The 13,195-nt window shown below is 41.9% G+C and overlaps 1 protein-coding gene across 5 annotated transcripts in view; it reads left to right on the forward strand.

The window, feature by feature from the left end:
- Positions 1 to 12,637, forward strand: part of LOC110976116 (relaxin receptor 1-like) — a 73,792-nt gene extending 61,155 nt beyond the window's left edge. For 4 of the 5 annotated variants that reach the window (XM_087133014.1, XM_087133012.1, XM_087133016.1 and 1 more), the window contains 10 exons: positions 887 to 958; positions 1,818 to 1,889; positions 3,079 to 3,150; positions 4,076 to 4,305; positions 6,750 to 6,969; positions 7,389 to 7,621; positions 7,995 to 8,162; positions 8,685 to 8,864; positions 9,931 to 10,053; positions 10,286 to 12,637. In XM_087133014.1, coding sequence (XP_086989140.1) covers positions 887 to 958; positions 1,818 to 1,889; positions 3,079 to 3,150; positions 4,076 to 4,305; positions 6,750 to 6,969; positions 7,389 to 7,621; positions 7,995 to 8,162; positions 8,685 to 8,864; positions 9,931 to 10,053; positions 10,286 to 10,398 — 1,483 coding nt within the window. In that variant the 3' untranslated portion in view covers positions 10,399 to 12,637. The remainder of the gene's footprint in view (positions 1 to 886; positions 959 to 1,817; positions 1,890 to 3,078; positions 3,151 to 4,075; positions 4,306 to 6,749; positions 6,970 to 7,388; positions 7,622 to 7,994; positions 8,163 to 8,684; positions 8,865 to 9,930; positions 10,054 to 10,285) is intronic. The other variant, XM_022229133.2, reaches the window with a different exon arrangement.
- The last annotated feature ends 558 nt before the right edge of the window (positions 12,638 to 13,195 follow it).

Below are 13,195 nucleotides of genomic sequence, written 5' to 3' on the forward strand. Positions count from 1 at the left end.
TCTGCTCACAAAGGAAATTTGCACTTAAAATCATCATTCTAGGCTCAAGGCACCAGCACAAACATTCTTGGCTTAGTAAAAACAGACTCCTTAATTCGAGGGATTTATGCATGCGTCTGACCCAAATTTCCTTCATACGCTGTAAAGATACACCTGTGGCACGTTAGGGAAGAGTGTTCTCCTGTGGTTGATCCAAGATTTTTCGCTTGCACTTAGTAGAAATTGGGCTAATCTGGGCAGTCTTTGTCGCAGATCGACCAAGGTGAAACTATTAAGGAATACTAAAAATCAGAAGCACCGTCAAGATCAAGTACAAGTCGACAAGATACTATGGTTGGTTCTAGAAGGACAAAACCCACAAGAAATAACAATTTTTACTGGATGCGTGCTCTGTGTGAAGATTAAACACAGGAAGAAAACCCTCTCTTGTAGGCCTTCTATACCTGCATGCACAAACTACCGCTTTCTGATTGTGACGTCATAAACAGAGTGAACTATAACCTGTCCTCTGCACTAAAGGTATAAATGAGCATTAGTCTGTGATCGTATAGACGACATCGTTGCCAGAAAAGGGTTTATTTTGATGTCTCTTCTAGATTCAATACCAAAAGACACAGTTCAGTTACAAGATTTCTTATTTCCATTTTCTTGAACTTTTAAGAACCCAGGGTTTTAAAAGAACCTCTAGTTAAGGGGATTTGTGTCTTTCGTTCTGCCTTAGTTAACAAAATGAATAGACGGCATTATTTTGGCAGATGTCGTCCGATTGTCGTAATTAAGAATACTGCTGATATTGCTCAAATCAGAATATAGGTTTGAAATCAGAACATTTAGGTTTGCAATGGCACGCTGTCTCATGTATGTATATTGTTTATCTTGCCTACAGACATCTCTCTGAAAACAAGATTCAGCACTTCCCTTCAGGTCTGTTTCGAAATATGATCAACCTAACGGACTTGTGAGTGTTGACTTAATGTCTCTGTCGACTGATATTATGCGCGCGTACGTTCCGATATAGACAAAGTACGATAGCATGCTGCTTTTGTAAATAAGACCCTCTAGGTTCGAACGCTTAGATTATAGTACAAAATATTTTCACTTGCATCAGTAATCCCTTCTGCAGAAATATTTCAACCAACTTACAAAGAATGTAAACACAGTTTTTTGGGGGGCGTCTGGCTGTATTGCAAGCGTGTTGTTGATACAGACACCATGCTCTCGGGATTTTACTCATTACTTAGCACGATAAAGTGAACGCAGCTGTCGTTTCTTGTGTCGTAAAGACAAAACATGAAATAGCTACACAAACACCGAGTGGTGATGTCCCATTGTGGGTTCGCTAATGCAGTCACCAGGCCCTACACCGTAAATTATACACTCTGCAAAAAGTGGATTGAAGGAGTTGGGCAGGATTTCTGTTTAAAAACGAACAAGTACCGGTAAGCGTGAAATGACCCGGGGCTTGTTTTTGTAATTTGGGCAAACCACGTCCAGCCTTGGGGGCTGATTCTCCCCATGGGTGCAGGCCGTTGATATGTTGGCTGACGTAAGATGAAATCAACGTGAACAAATTATTGGTGTCCCTTTTAAGACCCTTCACATAATCGTTACTCCGTGTATGCTTCCTATAATCCTGGTTTCCTTTTTGACCACTTTGATTGATCAAAAAGAAAGCGGTGTAAACAAACTCAATGCTAACGAACAAGAGTCTTTTTTCTTTCATCAGTAAATAAAATTAGCGTGGTCCAATTATATCGTGCTTTCCCATGATGGATCTCTGTGGAGCTTGACAGAAATAAAATGTATCTCTCCCGTAGGGCAATTGCGAATAATCTAGCGACGTCCCTGCCCGAGGATCTCTTTGATGACTTGGTTAGCCTGGATGTCTTGTGAGTATATACGATTCAGTGGAGCGTGTGTAGCAGAATTCGTCCCCTGCGATTTGAATGCATACCCAATCCATTCCACAACCGAGTACATACAGAAGATGTGTTGAGCAGACGTGTTCCAACATAACAGCAATGCTGTGTTTGACTTTCTCTTTTTCTGTATTATTGATTGGCATATACGGATCCAAATGTTGCCACTATGAAAAAGATGCAATGTCAGAGGTTAAAAGGTGCATGTGAAAGTTTTGTTTTTGTTTTTTTTTACTTTCTGAATACTCTTCTATCTTCGACGAATACAGGTATACAAACTATTTGAAACACCGTTTTAGGTTAGGTGTATTGCAAAGGGTCCTTTTTAACATTTTTTAAAAACCATTTTTAACAATTTTTTTTTAGAATGGCCTTTGTTTTTCTAGACGACAAAGGGCATTTTGCTGCGGTGTCATTTAGGGAAAACACTTTTCGGATTGCGGTTTTCTGTTCAAATCGTGAATCCAAAATTTACCCTCTTTGAAACATTTTTGTCAAAGGGCTGTTCATTGGCTTATTGCCATGTACTTCCAAACGATGAATCACCGAAGAAAATAAAATTTATATCAGCAAAATATCGAAAATTCCGGCAGAATTGAGATTTTTCCCCTGAATCTTTGCTCATAAATATGGAAATCTGCATTAGCATAAAACCAAAAAGGTAGCAAAATGTTATTTTTAAATAGTGGAACCAAAGTGAAATAACGTTTAATTGAAATACGAAAGTGCAGTTTTAAGCTCTGTCGTTAAAAGGCTCCTCTTTGGTGATTTATGTGGTGCTCGTTGTGCATTTGATTGTGATACTTGTTAGAAGAAAAAAAAGTTTCTTATTCATGGTTACCTGCATAAATAGTGTCGGCCGATATTCAAACGTTACTGAATCAGAGCACTGTGATTGTCGACGGGTACATTTTGCTCAGGGTTCGGTCATGATTAATGTGAAATTTCAAATGCTTACTGAAGTGAATGAATTTGGCTTAAAAGGGTTTTTGTCAACAATGATTGGCCATACAAAGTTGGTAATTAATGAGCCAAATACTATGAAATACCTTGTATTGCTGTCATAAAAAGGTGAGGCAGCCGCTTTTGTAAAAAAATTAAGGTTTCTTAATAAATAATTGTCTTTGATTTTTATAATAATTGGCATTCTTTTTCCCAGAAATTTAGGCGGCCTCGTCATTAAAAATATCAGTACAAGGATGTTCAAAGGACTGACGAATTTGCAGCACATGTGAGTATATTAACCCAACGAGTTTCCCTTAACCTCTGATTATCTTTGCGACAGTTGATAGTGATGTTATGAAGTCTGAAAAGGTTTATATTTTAAGAGAGCAATTCTATTCGTCGTGATTAATGTTAGATACTCCTTGAGCATTGTTTTGTCTCTGAGGAGAAACAAAACCAGCGGCACAACTCTCGCAAAGGTTCTGTAAAAAAAAAAAGTTAAAAAAGCACTTTCAAAAGAGGTGTTTGGTTTCATGTAATCATTCTTGTTCAAAATACCATTTGTCAGTTTGAATGAAAAATCCCCTTTCTGGTAATGTTTTTTTGCCTAAGACGATGTTGGCTTTGTATATTACAAGAGAAAAGTCAATACAGGCGTTTCTCAATAGTGCGCCACCAAGAGTTTGCAACGTGTTAGCCAATCATAATGCGTGAAATCTGTCGACCCAATGCGCGTTTGGAAAGGGTCGACAAATTTCACGCTTTGTGATTGGCCAACGCGTTGTAAAATCTGGGTGGCGCACTATTGAAAATCGCCCGTATTCCTCTGAGATAATTGACTCGTTGCTGATGGTTCGTTGAAGCAATAATTTGATGAATATCTTATCTGGAATCCTTTTGTCCCTGGAGGTTTGACCATTTTTAGGTAATTACTCCAGGCACTGTTGTTGATTTGTTGAATATTACCAGCCGGACAATAACAAAATGCGATTAGGATTTGACATGAAAGACAGACATGCTAATTTGGAGCAAAGCAAGGGCGTGTTACCTTTAGGCAACACAGATATATATCAGAATGAAGTCGTTAGAAAAAATGCGATAAGCCTTTTTTATGGAAAGTCCGTGTCTAAAGTTCTGAAAAAACTTTTTCCAATATGATTTCCGTGATAGACATCATAAAAATCATCTGATTGACACTTTGACATCTGCAGAGAGTTCTCCAAGTTTGCGTACTGCCGCTATGCAGCCCACGTACGCACCTGCAAGCCCAAGTCGGACGGTATCTCCTCCTTCCGGAATCTACTGAAGGACGGCATCTTGCGAGTTTCCGTGTGGACCATCGCCCTCTTGTGTTTTGTCGGCAACGTTGGGGTCCTCGTCAGCCGTTGCCTAATGAAGGCTGAGAATCGTATCCACTCGCTGGTCGTCATGAACCTCTGCAGTAAGTCTTACGGTGACTTAGGTTTATATTTCCTGGTTCAAGTTTGACCACGGTGCGTCATCACTGGTTTAAAAAAAGGCGCATCCAGCTTGGGTCTGGGGATAGGTTTCCCAAGTAGACACACTGTCATACTTAAAGTGCTATCTCATTTCTTTGAAGAGGGTGTAAATTCTGTTAGGAATTTTAAAAAAATTAAATTGTGAGGTTTTTAGAAGAAAATTTCCATCTTCCTCCGCCGGACCCAAGATTTGGATACCCCATGTTAAAAAACAACAGCAACTGAAGATGGTCGTGGAGTCGCAGAGATAATCGTCGGCAGGCGGGATGATGTCAGCCACATTGCTTTAGTTGCATGCACGTTTTCGTCAGCTATGGAAGGCTGTTCACCTCGACAAAGCATATCATCAAACCGGGAACTCGTGGGAGCCTCTCCAACAAATTCCTTGGCCCATGATGAGCAGTGTATGGCTACATGTGTTTGTCTTTTCCGATCATAAGAAGAGGACTCCTCTGCACTCTAAAAACTTTCGGGTCAGTTTTACCCAGAATTTGGTCCCATTCGGTATGACCCTTTCCTGGGTCAAAATATGACCCCCCCCTTTCGGGTCACATTTGACCCTTTCAGGGTCATAATTTGACCCGGAAAAGGGTGATACCGAATGGGACCCAACTCTGGGTCAGTCTGACCTGGATGTTTTTAGAATTAAATTAACATACCATCTTAAAAGAGAAAGGCAGAGTAGTCTCGTTCTCCCCATACAGTCAGATGAGCAATGGTTTTTAAGCGTAACCAATGTGTCCTGAAATTTATGTTCTTCAGGCAAAATCTGATAAAGTTAGATTGACAAGAAAACATGATATTTGCAGTGCAGATTATTTCCCCGATTTTTATACAGGCTGTGGTGTTTCCCCGCTTCATACTAACTCAAGTAGCTTGTTCCGCAACGATGTTTGCATGCCGTAGTCCTGAACAAAATGAACAGCCTTCCCTGAATGAGAGTGCACGAATGGTCATGATATCTGTGCATGAAGTGCAGAGTTTTAACCGTGACGCGGACGCCGCGGTCCCCCAGGCCCAGTGCGGCTGATCGGAGGACCTTCGGTTGTTTTGTTTTTGCCGATACCCGAGGACGCTGCGTGTCATGTTCCCCACGGTACGTCCTGCCCATCATGTCATTCTCCTGCGAAAGTCCCGACCGAATCTGGATGTAGGTCAGCCAGAGATGTATACCTTTCCACTGCTGTGCTCAATGCAAGCGGGCTGGCACGCGTGTGGCCTTGTAATTCAAATGACCCTAAAAGCAGAACCGTGTGTCAAATTTGGCCGAAACTTTACATTTGTACTAACGAGGAGTGTTCCTACATGCATGCAAGTTTTCAAGAACTGGGCACGGGACATCCGCGTTCTTAGGGGGGAAGGATCCACCCACCCACCCCCCCCCCCGGCTGTGAGATGGTAAAAAAAACCGGCTCTTCTAGGGCTAAAATAGTTGGATTGCTCCTGAAGCAGACAAGTAAAAGACCCGTAGAGTTTAATTGGTACTTCATTTTTTCCTATCCTTGCCTCACAAAGGTAGCGTTTGCTGGTTTATTATTAGACGGCAGCAGACACAAACGATGATGTTCTTTAATAAGAGTCGGCAGGAATTTAGAGAGAATTATTGCAATCCTTTCACTGGACCTTAGGCGACAGACGGCAAGGAAGATTGATTCCCTGGGCTGTGTATGAAACAGAAGCGAGCATTTTTTTCTTTATACGGGAATGACGTTCGAGAGTACAGATTGTGAGCGACCGATCTAGGTCTCGTATGTTCACTTTAAGTGAGCGAGCTCCGCTGGGTCTTCGATGTAATCTCTAAATCTGCGTTGCTTACGGTGTCGTCAGAGAGTGCGTGGGTTGAGGCCACACATCTACGGGATTTGCTGAGAGAGGATTGTATAACATTGCCGGCTGTAAACCAACTATTACGGCCTTTGAACTCTGGGTGCATGGGGCCAATCCACATTTAAGGATTTCGGTTCATCTTCTTGTGTTTGGAACTGCGATGTAATTACCGTACAAAAGAATGTTTTTGTTAAAAGTGAAGAAGCACGATTTTACATCGACGGTTAAGGTTTACAGAGGCGTCCAAAGTTTAGTGGAAATATGAATATTTTGATTGGCGTAAATAGTTTGAATTATTTAACAAATTTGAAGCACACTTGGACATGTCTCTTTGTTCTTTATTTCCTGAAGTCGAAATTACACTATCAAGCCTCTTTTGAGTTCTAGATTGTAAGCTAAACTAGTTGTGGGCTTTGTTACCTTTTTTAGTTAAATTTAAATCGATTTATTACACCAAAAGGTTGGGCTAGGCCTTTCGCAGAGATGGTAATGGCCCTGGCCTGAGAATCCAACCACTTGGCTTGCCTTCCATTCTCCCTCTTGCCCTCTCTTTCACCAGCCGCGGATTTCTGCATGTCCATCTATCTGTTCATCATCGGCTACCACGATGCTAAATTCCGGAACCAGTTCAACACCTTCGCCCTGGAGTGGATGCAGAGCTCCACCTGCAAGTTCGCCGGCTTCCTGGCCATGTTTTCCAGCGAGGTCTCAGTCTTCATGCTCACTTTCATCTCGCTGGAACGCTTCATCTGCATTGTCTATCCCTATCGGCTGCACAGGTGAGAAAAAATTCATATTTTCAAGATGTATTTTTGCGTCGGGGAGATGTTAATTATATATAACAGGTTTGCCCTTACCCAACGTATATTAATAAGCACTGTATGCTCAGTGCTTGTCCGCGAGCTTGCGAAAAAACCTCACAAGCTTACTCGGGTGGGACTCGAACCCACGACCTCCTGCTTACTAGTGCAGATGTCTTAACCACTCGACAACAGTCAAACCTGTTATATATAAAAATTCATAGTTGGCCAGCACTGAGAGAACACTTGAATCTATCATTAGGCTGACATGTATTAAAAGCACGATTACACTAAGAATTGCGATCAATCGCGGGGCAGAGCTACAGTTAAACAGCAAGCTGATAATTCCAATCAAAGTGTGGCTTGTTTTTCTGCACCATTTGATAATAAAAACAAAGGCTGACCTCGAGAGAAGCTATCGTGATCATGACCATCATCTGGTTCTTGGGAGCCTTGGTGGCCTGGGTGCCGCTGGTCAACGTGGGTTATTTCGTCGACTTCTACGGCAGCAACGGCGTTTGTTTCCCACTTCACATCCACGACCCCTGGCTGCAGGGCTGGGAGTATTCGGCCTTCATATTTCTAGGGCTGAATGCCAGCTGTTTCACTGCCATTGCTATCTCCTACACTGGCAAGTGACTTCTTCTGTGGATTTTACCTTTGGCTAAAAATTGAAATCACTCAGACTTTTAAATGGACTGTAGTGAAGACAAAAATCTGTTTTAAACAAAAGAAACACGTCCATGTTAAAGGGTGAAAATATGTCAAAAAGAATATTTTATTCACAGAACTATTTTATTTAATGTAAGTCTAAAGCTTTGAAGAATCACAGTTTGAAATTTTTGATTTGGAACGTTCTTTTTTTAAACAAAAACTACTTCTGAGACCCGAATCGTAAGCAGAATCCACAACATATATTGTATCCTTAAAAGGGGAAAACAAGACATCGATCTTGTACTTACTTTTCGTTTCTTCGTGGGTCTATGAACTGGTTTTTTTCACAGCCATGTTCATCAGCATACAGCAGACGCGAAAGGCGACCACTCACATCGGCAGGCGAGGCGACATGAATTACGCCAAGCGGTTTTTCTTCGTTGTTCTAACAGACGCCCTCTGTTGGCTGCCAATCGCCATCCTCAAAATACTTTCGCTGTGCAGCTATCAAATTCCGGGTAGGCCTCCAGCAAAAAGTTGGTCTTCAGTGAAATGCAGTCGTAATTGCAAGTTTGTTGGGGTATTATTTTGGTTTATTTGGTTATCTTGTTGTCGTCCAGTGTAAGTTTTGTCGTGAAATGTAGTCTTTCTTCTTTTCATTCTTTCTTTTCTTTTTGTTTGTTTGTTTGTTGGGTTGGTTTGTTTGTTTGTTGGGTTGGTTGGTTTGTCGGTTGTTGGGTGGGTTTGTTTGTTTGTTGGGTGGATGGGTGGGTGGGTGGGTGGGTTGGTTGGTTGGTTGGTTGGTTGGTTGGTTGGTTGGTTGGTTGGTTGGTTGGTTGGTTGGTTGGTTGGTTGGTTGGTTGGTTGGTTGGTTGGTTGGTTGGTTGGTTGGTTGGTTGGTTGGTTGGTTGGTTGGTTGGTTGGTTGGTTGGTTGGTTGGTTGGTTGGTTGGTTGGTTGGTTGGTTGGTTTTTTCTGCTCTGCATCACAACATGATAGAACTGCAACTGACTCTGCCTTTGACTTTGCCTACCATTGCAGCGACCTTGTACGGCTGGATCGTCATCTTTGTTCTGCCCATAAACAGCGCCCTCAACCCCATCCTCTACACCCTCAGCACCACGTCATTCAGCCAGTGGTTCCACAAACACATTAAGCGACGGAAGGGCAAGTCTAGCAACGGTAGCGTCGGCTCCAAGAATGAATTTTCGTGCTCAAGAGGTATGCTGGCAAGAGGTGCATGATATTAATTTGGTTTTTTTTTAGATGTGGAGGGTGCCAGCGTGTTTGATAAAACTTTATGCACCATGACGTGGTTTTGGCCCAGCCAAGCGGTGGCCTCCTGTTGTGATCTCCACATCTTAAAAAGGTCAAATGGAACTTATAAGTAAACTGCATGAAGGCGTTTACATTGGCCAAAAAATTAATTTAGTCGAAAGAAAGCAAATGATTCGTAAGAATGCAGAAGGCCGACACATATCCAGCTTTTACCACCCATTTTGTTTGCAACTACGCCACTGCACTGTGCTCCTCTCTTTTTGCTCCTCTTTATGTAGTTCTTTGTGTGTGTGTCCTAATTCTAGCCCAGTCGCTTAGCCTTCCAAAAATAATTCTTTGGCGCCTGGGGCTCGTCTACTGTAATACCCAGTACAGACAAAAAGGCACCTCTCTCCTCATCTGTCAAACCAGCCGCATTTCTGAGAAAAAATATGTAAGAGCGCTCCGAACGGAGTATTGCACTATTGAGGGCAGCTAACAGAAATAACCCTTTGCTTTTACGCGTCATGGTACAATTCTCATGATTGACAAAATGTGAATTCCTCTTGACTTTTGACCAGTCTTACCCACAGTGATAGCAAATTCATATGGACACATGTAGTGAATTCGCCGAGGAAAAAAATTGTCACTCTTCTCTTCTGCTGAATCTTGGAAACCAGTTTTTAGTGGGACATGGGCAAAAGCTTTCGAGGTTGTATGTGAATCGTCAGTATAGGTTAGCGTGCATGAACTATGCGCGTGTGCGAGCATGGCCAATAGATAACAGTCGTCTGATGGCAAAGCTGACAGTGAAATGGCTTGTTGCAGATGCACTCGATAGCTTGTGCTTGGCTTATGGTTTTAGGGGAGAAATGCAACTGTCCATCTTTCGTTTGTATTCGTACGGCTAAAGTTCCACCAACTGCAGCTTTTGTCACTGGATATTGTTCTGACTATGTCATCATCTACAAAACTAGTCCAACGTTTGCCTCATTGAAGTGACTGACCCTGAAGTGAAATTGTTTTCCAGTCTTCAAGGCACAAACACGGCTAGCGATCTCGAGATTCAGCATGGGACCCCAGGTCGTTTGGGCCGGGCCCCACGCGGCTGCCGCCTTACTCGCCTTGCCCTTAAGCCGGCCCCCTGTGGAAGGTAAAAGGCTTCTGATCAGCCTAACTTGTTGGTAGTCGAAAAACCACCCGCTTGTGAACCCTCTTCCCATTTTCCCATTGTCAAGTCCGGCCGTGATAATACACTCAGCGTGTCGTGGTTGAGCTTTGTATGTTTTCTTGCATCTGTATTTCATTTGAAGTTCTCTGTCGTCAGGGATTTTTTTTTTTCAAGTGAATAGTTTCATTCGTGTGTCTCCACTGATTTCATTCAGGAAGGATCGGTTCTGCCACGGACGAACCCACCGAGTACTCATCGGTTCCCAAGCGGTCTTACGACAGCGATTCCTCCCCCGTGGCCGAGGAGAAGCAGTGCAGTACAGTCTGAAATCCATCCGGATCGCAGGGCCGGAGCAGGCCAGCGAAAACCTGGACACCCGGAGTAAGTTGGAACGGCTTTGTTCGCTGTGCTAGGCAGACTGCATTGCATATAGAGACCTTTTGTACAGCACGACTTCGTTGTAACCCTTTGCTCAAATGCACATTCCTCATCATCATCCGCCAAGTGGCTTTATCAGTGACACTTCGGTTCCAGAAGGTCTTTCAAGTTGCAGAAAAAAAAGCACCAAACGGGTGTGGAGTGGACCAAACGATAGTATTTGACAATTCGAGACAGTGACTTTTAGCCTGCCATCTGAGCGGTAACAGATTTGATTATTGCCTAGTATAAAAAGTTGTGTTTTCAATCTTGTCATTTATAAATCGAGTCAAACGTAGAACAGAGGGAGCCCTTCAAGAAGTGCATGCCTCCTAAAGTGAGAAGCATATTTTTCCCCATAGATAATTCTTGACCCAAGTACTACCCAGTAGTACTCAAAATAGTATACTCAGAAAGCAGACGGGTTTTTGCTTTTTTGTCAACGGAACTGCACGTGTTATAGAAAGTCCACAGCTTGAAAATTTGTCAAAACATGCATAGCGCCCCTCCCCATTTCATTTGTCCTAGTCTCCACTTTCAACTGTCTCATAGATACACGTTTATGAATTGGAATCTTTGGGGATAGTATTACGAATTGTATATCTGCAAGTGGCCAGTCGTAAGTTGGTATATTGCCTTATTTATGATCTTACTATGTAATGCTGTGTATTAGGCCTATATCGTCTTCGTGTCATGCCACGAGGTTAGTCTTAAACATGGGCGGAGATTTCTTGTTACGTGGGGGGATGATTTCTGAAAGCTCAGCACGGCCTCCATCCTTGGTGAGATCGTGACGCCGGCAAGTGTGTAGTCGATGGTACAGGCTAAGGGTGCGCAAAGTCAGTGACTTGAAACGTGGGGATGATTATATGGGTTATCCCGCCACCCCCGCCCCATCTCCGCCCATGGACTCAAAGTACGATTTGTGCATGCCTGGCTGGCTTTCTTATCTAGCTGAGCGGTCTGAAACCTAGCCAACATTGATGTACTCCATTGTGCAATTGTTGCCAGGTGTGTAGGTGTCCATGGTGTTTAGTACACCCTCAGAGGCAAATGAATTTGCTTTTTTGCTGCGATTTGTTTTACCGCGGTATATTTATGAAAGCAAAGGAAGTGGGATACATTTTACTGTTTGGCAATGCATTTCATTTAACTTGAAAATTGTCTTCAAAAAGAGGTTTTTAAGTCATCGACTCACAAATCCGGAGTTCCCATTAATCAGGTGATGGAAGGTCAGCTGAGGCATTTTACGCGGACAAGTTTGCCAATTTCTGCCCATTTTTAATCAGGCCAAATGTTGACCAAGCTAACACAATACTCAGATTATGTCAGTGACAACCGATTTGAGCCAAAATTGCACAAACTTAGTGCTTGATGTGCTATTTAAGAACGATTGTTCATGGGGTTAGCTGACATAATACTCTCTATAAAGGAGAAAATCATCAACTTGAAGTTCTCAGTTTAAGACCTGTTTGAACGATTAAGGCCAATGTCAGACACTTTGAAATTTTCATTTGTATTTAGTATTTTCGGGTAGGCAACGTGTAGCTGGCAACGTCACAAAATTAAATATGCATCATGTCTGGTACCGCAAGCTGCCGATTTTGTATGTACTTGTCAATTTGATTTAATAATTTTGTTGAGGCTTAAATTTGTACGTTTTTACTTTGATGGTTTAGATTTGATACTTGCTAAACTGGTACCGTATCTAATAGACTCATTCATGCTATAAATGGTTAAATATATGGTTAACATGCACACACTGCATAATTTATGTCACATTTCTGAAATTTTATTCTCTATTTACAAGCTAAACTACTATTCTCTTTTATTTAATGACCGTTGACAGGTATACAAAGTTACGGTCACGACTTAATATTGTGTCCACTATACCTTTGCAGTATTAAAAGTCTTTCCGTCAAGAAAAGGATGAACTTCAAGGATGCTTGAATTTATTTTTGACAGTTACACAGCTATTTGTACGAAAGATTAATATGCACTCCTTTCAGGCATCGTATATGAGAAATTGAATGTAAATCACAAAATCTGAATGTCGTTTATAAATCTGTCACTATAGTACTGTTGCACACCTGATACTGTGTCATCGACTGTATTCTTGTTTTTAATAAATCAAATGTGTACGCCAGTACTTAAGTTTCTGTTGGTGTTTGTCTCTGTCGTGTCATGTTTCATGCAAACCTGTACAAGCTTCTTCTTCCTGGAAATTAAAAGGCATAAGCAATTTTTATTCAGTTTTTGCTAATCCATCTTTGTAACCCATTTAATATTGGTTTCATTTTTATTGTTCTATATTTGCATGGTCAGTGTGCTGCTTTTATGGTTACGAAAAACGTACGTATACATCCAATTCTTCGGCTTCTGTTCCTTTGTCCTTACTCTGTATTAAAATGACAGGTGTCCCTGCTGCAGTACTCTGCCCTGTCCGAGTCAGTGCGGTAACATTTGGCGGGGTTGTCCCTCGAGCTGCACGTCGACTGGCTTACCCTAAAGACATGGGTATTGGTAGATATGGGGTAAAATTAAAAAACATCAGATATGGCCGGCTAGAACATATACATAGCTATTACATAATCGACATTTGCGCGGTGACAGGAAATATCTGCAAACGAATGTCTATTTGTTTTATGTCATGTTTTATGTTTCAATGGAAGATCTTCTTCAGCGTGTTGCATAAAGATTTTTAGCA

The sequence above is a fragment of the Acanthaster planci genome, linkage group LG02 (assembly GCF_054643075.1).
Source record: "Acanthaster planci isolate LZ-2023a linkage group LG02, COTS_SCS, whole genome shotgun sequence".
NCBI lineage: Eukaryota > Metazoa > Echinodermata > Asteroidea > Valvatida > Acanthasteridae > Acanthaster > Acanthaster planci.